Genomic DNA, 12,937 nt, shown 5'->3' on the forward strand with positions numbered 1-12,937 from the left:
TGCAGGTCACACTGCCCTTCTCCTTTGTTACCTCTTACACATCCATTTTCTCCTATTCCTGTTGACTAACTGTGCTCCCCTCCCACTCCCCAACCATCCAGGCTCTCTGCTGCCAGTGACTGCTGTCAACGTGGTGGAAACCAGTGGAACACAAGGGCCTTGTCCCCACCCCAGCCTGCACATAGAAACTACACTGACTTTGTCCATGAGTACAATGTGAAGAATGCAGGAGTCCATCATGATGTTCATTTTCCTGGCCATGCAGCCATGACTGAGATATGAGTGTTAAGCCCATTAGACACTGGGACTCTTTGTCATGCAAGTTGATGGTATACATTTTCTATACATAGAAGATTGATCACATTAGGAGAATTTGGGAAAAATTACTTTATATTGCGTCAGTAGTTGTGTAGTGTTTGTAATGGAGTTCTTCTGTGAAAGGGAAAAGAATGTGAAGAAAGCTATATGCCATCAATGATAATGAGAAATGCTTTGTATTGAAAGGGTATGTATATATATCATTGTAATTTTGGAAAGGTTTCTCATGATTTTAATGTGTTAATACATCACTCAGAAGATGTCTCAGGAGAGAGGTTTGTGTTTGTGTAAAAAGCTTCCTGTTACCTCTCATCCCCACACCATCCAGATAGATTGAGGTGAAAAGAATCAGACACACTAATCACAACTAAGGAGGAGGCATGTCCAGGCACAATATCTCAGTCTTTGGTAAACTTTGATATAGCTGCTTTTCTATACCATTTTTAATACTTCTGTAGTGATCCTTGCCTTAATTTCAGTTAAGTGCCTAAGATTCTACAATCATAATTAATGTAATTTTTAATTAAAAGTACTTTTACTTTTTAACAAATAAGTAATTTACTGAAAGGTCTAGAAATCACATTAATAATGTGATTCATGTAGAGAGATAAACCTGAATGGTTACTTTTGCATGATTAAGTAGTTAACTAGTGGTTAACTAAATTTAGTTACATTACTACTGAATGGTTGTACAAAATGGAAAATGTATTTACTTTTATCTTTTCATTTTCTCTTTTATTTTCCATCTTATGCCTCTGATAGATTTCCCGGATTTGCAGCAGCCTCATAATTTAGCCTCGTACAACCTTTAAAATAAAAATTATAAAGCCCTTTAAAAAAAAAAAAAATTATAAAGCCCAAACCATATCACTTTCAAATGGGTTAGATATATTACTCTTTTGGTCCTTTATGAACTTCGAATGTAATCATCCAAGCTCTTTGATTTAATTCATAAAGGCAGATTATCTGGAAAAAGTGTATTTGTAATGTAATGGGAACTGATACAAGGGAAACATTTTTTTTGCCTTTTTACAGTTTTTAGAAATTTTAACAATTTCCAAATGTTAAAACTGTATATAGTAATTTGAAGATATTTTATAGTTTGAGAATTCATAATACTTCAAGATAATGAAGCTGTATTATAAACAACCTAACCCATATATCATCCTATTTACTTCTGAGATTGGTGTAATCCCTCTCTGCTAGATACAGGTTTCAGAGGGCTTTATTACCGGACTGTTGGTTGCAAATAGAATACAGGTTGTCAATAGAAAATATAAGTAAGCAAAATTAAGATCTAGGAATGAAATTTTTAGGCAGGTTTCAATCTGTGATTTTATCACAAACTTTTTTTTTTTTTTTTAAAGATTTTATTTATTTGACAAAGAGTGTGCTTGTGCATGCCCATGGGCAAGCGCAATCAGGGGGAGTGGCCGGCAGGGGGAGAGGGAGAAGCTGGCTCCCTGCTGAGCAGAGCCACATGGGGGCTCAATCTCAGGATCCTGGGATCATGACCTGAGCCTAAGGCAGATGCTTAACCAACTGAGCTACCCATCACAATCATTTTTTTTTTTAAGAGTTTTAAAAATTTATTTATTTGACAGAGATCACAAGTAGGCAAAGAGAGAGGGGAAAGCAGGCTCTCTGCTAAGCAGAGAGCCTGATGCGGGGCTCAGTCCCAGGACCCCAGGATCATTACCTGAGCCGAAGGCAGAGGTTTTAGCCCACTGAGCTACCCAGGTGCCCCTATCACAATCATTTTAAGGAGATAAGCTCAAAGTATTCTTTAGCACATCCTGTAAGTATGAACAGGTTCATATCTTAAATAACCCACCTCCCTCCCTAAATCTTATCATCATAAAGCATACTTAAAAATGGCCACTAATGTATATCTTTCATAGTTATTTTAGACTTTACATAGCTCAGATTATAATTGTCAGGTATTATTGGTAGTGATTTTTTTCTTTAAAGCAGGGAATTTGAATCATAACATTTTAGCACAGAAACTCTGGTTTGTGTCATTCAGGAAAAGATTTCATGGGTGTGAATATGATTAAGAACTATTTTGGGTGCAGGGGTGGCTCAGTTGTTAAGCATCTGCCTTTGACTCAGGTCATAATCCCAGGGTCCTGGGACCAAGCCCCAAATCAGGCTCCCTGCTCCACTGGAAGCCTGCTTCTCCCCCTCCTTCTCCCCTACTTGAATTCCCTTTCTCGGTGTCTCTGTCTCTGTCAAATAAATAAATAAAATCTTAAAAAAGAAAAAAAAAATGTTTCTATAACAGAAACCAAAGAAGTATAGTAATAAAGCTTTTTAGGTCTTTTAGAAAGTCCTGAGGTTTGACTTTTTGTACTTTAAAATTAATCTTGAAATCTGAAGGTTAGACTGCTGAACAATGCCATATATATATATATATATATATATATATATCTTAGCAGAATCTTAACTTCAGGAAATAGGGAAGGATTGTAATAGAAGAGTACATCTTCAGTTTACATTGAAAGTGGTCATTTCTGTTCTAGAAGTTGAGTTAATCAGTACTGTTACATTTACATGATGGAAGAATCACATCGTGATTATTCTTTCTTTGAAAACCTTGTTATGTTGTAGTTCATTTGTAAAGTTCTGATGATAGAAACTGGATTGGTGGGTTGGTAGGGAGAGAAGGCAGTTCAGGGGGTGGAGAAAGTAAAGGGCTAACATTGAATGGTAGTAGAATCAAATCTGTTTACTTTTACAAGTTTCTATATGATCTAGGATTTCATATCAAATATTGTGAATATTCTTGGTACTGATACTTTAAAGATATACATGTTTCCAGAATTATAAAGAATTTACATGTAGTTCATCCTAAATTAAATAAATTGTCATCAGCTTATTTATATTCTGCATTTTATTATGCCTAAATGTAAGCGGTCATACATTCTAGATTAGGGAACTAATGTCCTCCAGAAGTACCTTACTTGGTCACTATCTTTTTGATCAGAAGGAGCCCCAGCATGTGATTCAACTTCAGTGCTTTGTTTAATTTTATTTAACATAATTAATTTTAACATCTTGAATTAGGTTAGTTATGTTTCATCTATACTTTATGAACAGAGAAACTTACAGAAACACAGCAAAACTACACTTTCACACATAAAAATAAACAAGCTCTTATGATAATTATTTCTTTTGATGGTAAGACCACTTCAAAGGCTTTTACCTGTCCCTGAGTATAGTCTAACCCTTTTGACCTTGATAGGGTAATCATGTATATACTTTTAAATGGATTTACAGAGGAAAACAGAAACTCTACTTGTTGTGTTGGGTATATGTCTATATTTTACTTTATTTATTTTTTTTAAAGATTTTATTTATTTGTTTGTCAGAGAGAGAGAGAGGGAGAGAGAGCAAGCACAGGCAGACAGAGTGGCAGGCAGAGGCAGAGGGAGAAGCAGGCTCCCTGCTGAGCAAGGAGCCCGATGTGGGACTCGATCCCAGGACACTGGGATCATGACCTGAGCCGAAGGCAGCTGCTTAACCAACTGAGCCACCCAGGCGTCCCATATGTCTATATTTTAAAAAATAGTACACAGTCATATTTTTTAAAATTATTTATTTATTTGACAGAGATCACAAGTAGGCAGAGAGGCAGGCAGAGAGAGAGGAGGAAGCAGGCCTCCTGCTGAGCAGAGCCCACTGACATGGGTCTTGATCCCAGGATCCTGGGATCATGAGCTGAGCTGAAGGCAGAGGCTTTAACCCACTGAGCCACGCAGGCGCCCAGTCATTTTTTTTTTTTTTTAAGATTTTATTTATTTATTTGACAGACAGAGATCACAGGTAGGCAGAGAGGCAGGTAGAGAGAGAGGAGGAAGCAGGCTCCCTGCTGAGCAGAGAGCCGGATGTGGGGCTCGATCCCAGGACCCTGAGATCATGACCTGAGCCGAAGGCAGCGGCTTAACCCACTGAGCCACCCAGGCAACCCTCATTTTTTTTTTTTTTAAGATTTTATTTATTTCAGAGAGAGCACGAGTGGGGGAGACAGGATGAAGGAGAGGGAGAAGCAGAATCCCTCTGAGCAGGGAGCCTGATGCTATGCAATACCAGCTGGATCCTAGGACCCTGGGATCATGACCTGAGCCTAAGGCAGACGCTTAACCAAGGATTGAGTCACCCAGGCATCCCTTACACAGACATTCTAATATTGTAATATCGTCATTATAATTTAAATAATTTTTTAGGGGGAATTTTAAAATTTATTTAAAATGCTGACCCAGAAAATATTATTTATAACCCTTGGGTGAATCTTTGTCCAGGATGTAAAAGATGCCATGTAAACATGTCAGAATATAAAACTGAAGTGTATTCTGAATGAAGGGCAGGCAGACATGAGATAAAGCAATGAACTTGACCTTAATTATGGTAGTATCTTTTATTTGCTAGATTTTTGCATATTTACTTGGTTGATATGCTAATAATTATTTTGATTAATAGTCTTGCTTTATCACTTTTATGTATCCTGATGTCATGCATTTCAACTTTCCATCTTACCAAAACAGGAAAATAGATGAAGGGGGTGGTGGAAAGGAGTGGAGGATTATGGTGTCTTGGGTTTCAGGAGGAAGAAAAATATTGTGATGACTGGCCTCACAGGAATGAGAAGGCTAATCCTCAGCTTTGATCCCTTTATTATGTATTCACAGACGTAGACTGAAGAATTGGGGCGATGGTTGTCCATGCTAGTGCAGGATGTACTGATGGTGGAAAGAGTCGTCATTGTCATTATTTGAACCTTGGTACTTTAACTGTTTTGGTTGGGGCATATGCTTCATTTCTAAACCATAGTTCATTGCTTGAAAGGCTGTTATTTTGTGTGTGTTAGGCTTTGAAGATTGGGTCTAGAATAGTAATATTGAGTTGCATTAATTTTATATCCTTGGTATATAGGGCTTATCATATGGATTTGCAAAAATAAAATCCAATAACACTTAATCTCTTTACCATCACGTACTTACTTCCTGTATTTTAACATAAATTATACCACATCATCAGAATTCCAGAATTGTCAATGTTTCCATGTGAGATGCTTATACATAAGGGATAGAATTTGAAGATACTTCTGGGGTGGGGAAACCTCTGTGTATTTCTCTCTCTCTGTGTCTCCTGTGTGTGCCTCTCTCTGTGTGTGCTTTTGTCTCCATATATGATTGGTCAGATTCTTTCTGTTTATTATGAATTGTATAGTATTCTCAGCTCCCCATCCTTTTTTTTTTTTCCAGTTTTATACCTTTATTTGTGACAATCAGGTATTAGTTCTCATCCTCATTAACTGTAGATTTTTTTTTAAAGATTTTATTTATTCATTTGACAGAAATCACAAGTAGGCAGAGAGGCAGACAGAGAGAGAGGGGAAAGCAGGCTCCCTGCTGAGCAGAGAGCTTGATGTGGGCTCGATCCCAGGACCCTGAAATCATCACCCGAGCTGAAGGCAGAGGCTTAACCCACTGAGCGACCCAGGTGCCCTACTGTAGATTTTTGAAAATGGAGACAGGTACAGAAGTGACCAACATGTAGAGCTTGTTTGGGGAATCTTCATCCTTGTGTTTTTGGGACAACTGCACACAGATAAGGTATGGAACATTCCTTATTCCCTTGGCTCAGACAGCTTTGTTGAGCCTGGTGTCAGTGTACACATCTGGAGTTCCCATCTCCTTTATGGCAGATTTACAGATCTGTTCGAGTGCCGGAGGGCCACACTTTTTGAAACCCACCCCATGGATCCACTTGTGAATGTTGGTGTATGCTCTGGTTACTGCCCTATTGATGGCAGAATGGCCTTTCTTCTTTTTGTCCCCCTTCTTTGCGGGAGCCATTTTGCCAGGCCCTGGTTGGAAAGCTCAGCTCCTTTTTTTGAAGAACATAGAAATTTCTCATCTTCTGTCCATATAAATTAGCTTTTTACTTTAGTCATGTGAAATCATTGTGAGAATTTTGTTTCACCCATTTGACATTAACTTTCATGAGAAGTACTAGGCCAATGAAGCATGTCACTTTCACTGGAATATGTGTTATATAACTTCATTTCTTCAGTTCTTGCTGCTGTGTACATTTTAGCTGCTTTAAGCATGTGGGGCTGGTGGAGAATATATTAGCTTTCTTGGAGAATTAGTGAAGAGAAGAGAAAACTTCAAAAGAAATTGGTGAAAGGAAAAAAATTTTGTTTTTTTTTTAAAGATGTATTTTTATTTTTATGCTGAAGCAGAAGAACAAGTGTTCCTGTTTTTACTAAAGGAATTGTTCTCACAGTTTTTTATTAGATAATTACCTAAGCTTTTGTGTCCCTAACAACAAGCTGTGGCCTTAATTCTAGGTGATGGTGCTCGAGTGAACTTTTACATTTTGTTCCTGACAGTTAGCCAACATTTTGTTTATATTGGCACAGAGAAGAGATATCTGACTTGGAGAACAACATTCTCCAGGAGTGTGATTGAAGACTCCCTTAGTGGTGTAATAAATCTATACCTCCTCCTCTTGAAAACAGGTTTAACATCTGTAGTTCTTATTTTTTATTCTTGAAGGAATTCTCATTTGTTTTGTTTTTAAGTAATTTTAATGAAGAAATGAGCTATACCCAGTGTTTGGTTAGTATTTATGAGAAATTGGAGATTCCTTAATAAGGGTCTGGTCTATTGACTAATGACTGATTATTGTTAATATTAATATAAGGGGTGGGTAGAGTAAAAACAAAAAAAAAGGAATGAAAGGTAAGAGATGATAATAGGAAGACAATTGATGGCCTGCTTTTTCTTGTGAAACTGGTTACAGCAGTATGCAGAGAAATTATGAAAAACATCCTAGGATATAAAATGCCACTAGAATGTGTACCATTACATGGAACAGTTCTCTATAACAAAGCTATGTTTGTAGCCCAGCTATTAGCTTCAGGGGTTATTTAATTATAAACTCTCTAGGAGTTTGGAGATAAGAACTATATTTAAAAACTTGCATTAATTCTTTCTGGGAATGCCAACTCCAAACCTTTAGAAGTCTTTAGACTGAGCAGATTAAGGTGCTTTAGAAAATCCTGGTTATCACTTAAGTGGAGCTTAACAGATATGTTAGAGCAATAGCTGTTAGAAGTATTTGTGTTGGGGGTGCCTGGGTGGCTTAGTTGGTTAAGCATCTGCCTTTGGCTCAGGTCATGATCCCAGGGTTGTGGGATTGAGCTCCATGTTGGACTCCCTGCTCAGCGGAGAGCCCACCTCTCTCTCTGCCTGTCACTCTGCCTACTTGTGCTCTCTCTCTATCTCTCTGTCAAATTAAAAAAAAAAAGTATTTGTGTAGTGTGGAAAGGCATTGAAGATTAATACTGAGGAGTTTGGTAAGGAGGCCTGTGGCAATCATTGCAGATTTTTAAGTTAAAGACTGGGGAGGCTTGTATTAATATCTCCTTTTTAAATTCATCTCATTTCTTGTTGAATACCTGCTAGATCACCTTCTTATTTCTCACTTTGTATACACAGTCATTTATAATTATTCCTTTTTACATACCCTCACATTTCTTTTTTTTTTTTTTTAAGATTTTATTTTTATTCATTTGACAGAGAGAGAGATCACAAGTAGGCAGAGAGGCAGGCAGAGAGAGGGGGAAGCAGGCTCACCACTGAGCAGAGAGCCCGATGCGGGGCTTGATCCAAGGACCCTGAGATCATGACCTGAGCTGAAGGCAGAGTCTTAACCCACTGAGCCACCCAGGCGCCCCACCCTCACATTTCTTGACCCTTCTCCTGTTGTACACATCTAATTAAATCCAACTCTGTCTACTGTACATGTAGATGGACAATGTAAAATGCAACATTGTTGAATGGTCTCACTTTAAATTTTGGCCCCTGAACGTAGATCTTCAGTGCTGCCTGAAATCCTATCACATTTCCTTACTCTATACATTCTCACGTGATGCTGGCGGTAATTTCTCTTCTTTCAAACTTCCACCACCTCCTCACTCTTTTTTTTTTTTAAAGATTCTATTTATTTGACAGAGACACAGCGAGAGAGGGAAACAAGCAGGGGGAGTGGGAGAGGGAGAAACAGGCTTCCCACTGAGCAGGGAGCCCGATATGGGGCTTGATCCCAGGACCTCAAGATCATGACCCAAGCCAAAGGCAGAATGCTTAACAACTGAGCCACCCAGGCGCCCCCACTTCCTCACTTCTCACTCCTCACTTTCCATTAGTGATCTTGCTTACTGTTTTACTGAGAAAATAAGCAACTAGAAGAGATCTCTACTGCTCTCACCATTTCTTCCTTTTTTTATATTTTTTATCTTATTCCAGTTAGCTGGGTAGTGTTATATTAGTTTCAGGTGTATAACATCACGATTCATGCTTCTGTACACCACCCACTGCTCATCATGATAAGTGTACTATTTAACCCCTATCACCTGTTTTACCCACCGCCCCTCTGTTCTCTATGATTTAGAGTGTTTCTTGGTTTGCCTCTCTTTTTTCCCCTGTGTTTGTTTCTTGAATTCGACGTGAATGCAGTGATGTGTTATTTGTCTTTCTTTAACTTATTTTGCTTAGCATTATTCTCTGTAGCGCCATCTGTGTGGTTGGAAATGGAAGATTTCATTCTTTTTATGGTTGAATAATATTCTGTTGTGTGTGTGTGTATACATATAAATATATGTCACATCTTTTATCCATTCAGTTGTTGGACATTAGGCTGCTTCCATATCCTAGCTATTGTAAATACTGCTGCTATAAACATAAATGTGCATGTATCTCTTTGAATTACTGTTTTGTATTCTTTGGGTAAATACTCAGTAGTGTGATTGCTGGATTGTAGTATAGTTCTATTTTTAATTTTCTGAGGAACTTCCATACTGTTTTCCACAGTGGCCACACCAGTTTGTATTCCTGCCAACAGTTCATGAGGGTTCGTTTTTCTCCACATCATCGCCAACACCTGTTTTGATTTTAGCTGTTTTGACAGGTGTGAGATGATATGTCATTATAGTATTGATTTGAATTTTCCTGATGGTAAGTGATGATGAGCATCTTCTCATGTGTCTGTTGGCCATCTGGATGTCTTCTTTGGAGAAATGTCTGTTCATGTCTTTTGCCCATTTTTTAATTGGATTATTCGGTTTTTTGGGTGTTGAGTTAGTGTACGTTCTTTATATTTTTTGGATATTAACTCTTTATCAGATACGTCATTTGCAAATATCTTCTCCATTCCATAGGTTGTCTCTTGGTTGCTTGTTTCCTTGCTGTGCAGAAGTTTTTTATTTTGTAGTGCCAATAGTTCGTTTTTGCTTTTGTATCCCTTACCTCAGGAGACATATCTAGAAAAAAGCTGCTATAGCCAGTGTCAAAGAGGTGCTGACCTTGTTCTTTTCTAGGGTTTTTATGATTTCAGGTCTCACATTTAGGTCTTTAATTCATTTTGAATTTTTGTATATGGTATAAGAAAGTAGTCCAAATTCTTTTGCATGTTGCTGTCCAATTTTCCCAACACCATTTGTTGAAAGGACTGTCCTTTTCCCATTGCATGTTCTTTACCTGCTTTGTTGAAGATTAATCGATCATATAGTTGTGGGTTTATTTCTGTTTTTTATTTTGAGCAATTAACTATGTGTCCATTTTTGTGTCATTACCATGCTATTTTGATTACCATCACTTTGTAATATAACTTGAAGTCTTACCCTGTGTCAGTTTATTATCATTATCATTATCATTATCATATTATCACCTTTATTTCTTTTTTCTGGTCTTCCAACCATTGCCTTTGGTCCTCTACTGTTTCATATTGCCCTTAACAGTGATGGTGATTCTAACTTAGATCATGTCATTCCTCTGCTTAGGTGTCCCAGAGGTTCTCATCTCATACAGACGAAAACCCCAAATCCTCATATTGACAAAAATGCGTTTTTTCCTATACTTTGTCATCTTTCAGCCTTGACCTTGTTTGCTGTCTCCAAAGACTTGTTCAGATATACCAGGTGTTTTTCCTCTCTGGATCTTTGTATTTTTACTTCCACATGAATATTCTTCTCTTGAATCTCTTCTGGTTCATTCTCATACCTTAAGTTTCTTATCAGAGAAACCTTTCTCACCTCTCTGTAAAATAATCACACACCACTCTACCTTGTCATTCCCTTTCCCCCTTACCCTGCTTCATTTTTTTTCTCACATCACTTCATCTTACATTATATGTTTACTTGTCATCTCTGTATTTGTTAATAGAATGTAAGCTTCATCAAAGGAGAACATTTATTTTTATTCTTCTGTCCCCACAGCATTGCCTGGCTTGGCACTCAAATAATAGTTGATCAAATGAATGGACGAATGCCAAGCACATCTTGGCATATTTGGTGGTACATTTTGATAGTCAAAATGCTATCCCCGGCTCCAAGAAATTTATATTCAGCTTGTGGAGATAGATAGTTTTATAAATAACTGATATAAGTGCTAAGTCATTTGGCAAGCAAGGTCATGGAAGAGTAAAAGGTTGAAGTTAAGGCTTGCTGACATTTGCATCAGATTTTGAGGGGTACTTGAGAGCATTGGATGAATTAATCATTATGGGCTAAGAGAGCTACAGCAGAAGAAAATTTTAACAGCTGAGTCAAAGGGAATCATTCCTGAATAATGAGTCTTGGTAATGAGTACAGAATTCATGGGGAGGCATAGTAATAATGATAGCTGATATTTGAGAACTTCTTTGCCTCACATTCATTGTTCTGGAGGTATAGCAGTAAAATTACTCCAGCAAAACATTTATTCCTTATAGGACTCTATAAGGTATTTAGGCTAGTGAAGAAATTGAGGCACAGTAAGGATATAACTTCTCCAAAGTTACATTGCCGGTATATGGTAAGGCTGGGCCTCCAGGTCAGCTTGGTCCTAGAACCCAGAATGACACCCATTGTACCAACTCCATACATTGTATAGCTTGATGGGGCCTAGACTGTGGAGAGTAAAAAGGAGCATAATAGTAACTTTCTAAAGAGGCAGTGCAAAGAATGAATGTCAATTGGTGGAAGACTAGATAATTAAAGTATGCTTCATCCGCACTATGTAATTGGTAAAGAATGACGAATATTCTCCATGTGCTTGGTTATTGAATATGTCAGTACTACATTGTTGAATTAGAAATGCAAGAGGAGGATCTGGGGTATGTTTTCATTTTTATAAAAATCATAAAACCATGTATATATTTCTTAAGTGCACAAGAAGTGAACCTGGAAAGATTAATTGAATTTTCAGAGAGTGTCTGATAGGGAGACATTGTTTTTGTTGTTTGTTGTTTGCTTGTTTGTTTGTTTTAGCTAACATCACTATAAATAGGTAAAAACAAATTAAAATGCCCCAAAATGTAGTGGGAAACAAGACAGACTACTTCAGGTAAGTGTCCATGAAAAAAGATGGATAGAGGAGGTAATGTCCTTATATATTTCTTCATACATTCTTAACAAGTGGATGTGTGCTAGGACATTGCCAAAAGCCATAGATTGAAAATAAATGTCTGACTATATTTTTAAAAAACTTTTTGTGTGTACAACCCATCGGTTTTTAGTATATTCACAAAGGTATACAACTATTACCAGTATAATTCCAGAACATATCCATTATCCCCCAAAGAAACCCCTTACCCATTAGCACCTACTCCCTCCCTATTTTCCCCTTCCCTCCAAGTCCTGGCAAACATTGATATTTCTGTCTCCATAAATTTGCTCATCCTGGAAATGTCCCATAAATAGAATCATAGAATTTGTGATGTTTTTCCTCTGCTTTCTTTCACTTAGCATAGTGTTTTTAAGATTTATTCATGTTGGAGTACCTGGCTAGCTCAGTCAGTAGAACATGTGACTTTTTTTTTTTTAGGATTTTATTTTTATTTGAGAGAAAGAGCACAAGCCTGGGTGAGGGTCAGAGAGACCAGCAAGACTCCCTACTGAGCATGGAGCCTGACATGGGGCTCAATCTTAGGACCCTGATATGACCTGAGCTGAAATCAAGAGTCTTACTTCACTGACTGAGCCACCTAGGTGCCCTGATTTAGGGTCATAAGTTCAAGCACTGCATTGGGTGTAGAGCTAACTTAAATTAAAAAAAAATATATGTATATATTGTAGCATTTATAAGTATTTGGTTCCTTTTAATGGTTTAATATATTCACTTATATGGTACATAGTCTTTTATTTGTGCATCAGTTGATGGGTCTTGGGTTTATCCTTTTTGGTTATTGTCAGTACTGCTCTCAGCATTCAGATACAGGTTTTTTTTGTTTTTCATGAACAGATGTTTTCAGTTCTATTGGATATATTGATAGGAGTGTAATTGCTGGGTCTTATGGTAACTGTGTTTAACATCTTAAGGAATGTTAAAATTGTTTTCCAAAGTGGCTACACCATTTTATATTTTATCAGCAACTTTGTTACCTTTTTCATTTTAGTCATCCTGGTTATTTTGAGGGTGGTAGGTAGCTCATTGTGGCTTTGAGTTGCATTTTCAGGGAGCTAATGATATTAGGTATTTTTAATATGCATATTGGTAATTTTCATGTCTTTTTTTGGAGAAATGTCTGTTCACATCCTTTGCCCATTTTGAAAATTGGGTATAAGTCATCT

At 37.4% G+C, this 12,937-nt stretch overlaps 1 protein-coding gene and 1 pseudogene across 6 annotated transcripts in view; one reads left to right on the top strand and one right to left on the bottom strand.

Moving 5' to 3' along the window:
- EPB41L5 (erythrocyte membrane protein band 4.1 like 5) overlaps positions 1-12,937 on the top strand; it is a 145,030-nt gene that overhangs the window by 81,374 nt on the left and 50,719 nt on the right. The window contains exon 17 of one of the 6 annotated variants that reach the window (XM_047722609.1): positions 102-1,149. The exons of the other annotated variants lie outside the window; for them this stretch is intronic. Within the exon in view, the coding sequence (XP_047578565.1) occupies positions 102-282 (181 nt within the window). The 3' untranslated portion in view covers positions 283-1,149. Of the gene's footprint in view, positions 1-101; positions 1,150-12,937 lie in introns of those variants that run through there. 6 annotated transcript variants of the gene reach the window in all.
- LOC125096000 (60S ribosomal protein L31-like) lies at positions 5,718-6,176 on the bottom strand (annotated as a pseudogene).

Source organism: Lutra lutra, chromosome 3 (genome assembly GCF_902655055.1).
Source record: "Lutra lutra chromosome 3, mLutLut1.2, whole genome shotgun sequence".
Classification (NCBI taxonomy): Eukaryota; Metazoa; Chordata; class Mammalia; order Carnivora; family Mustelidae; genus Lutra; species Lutra lutra.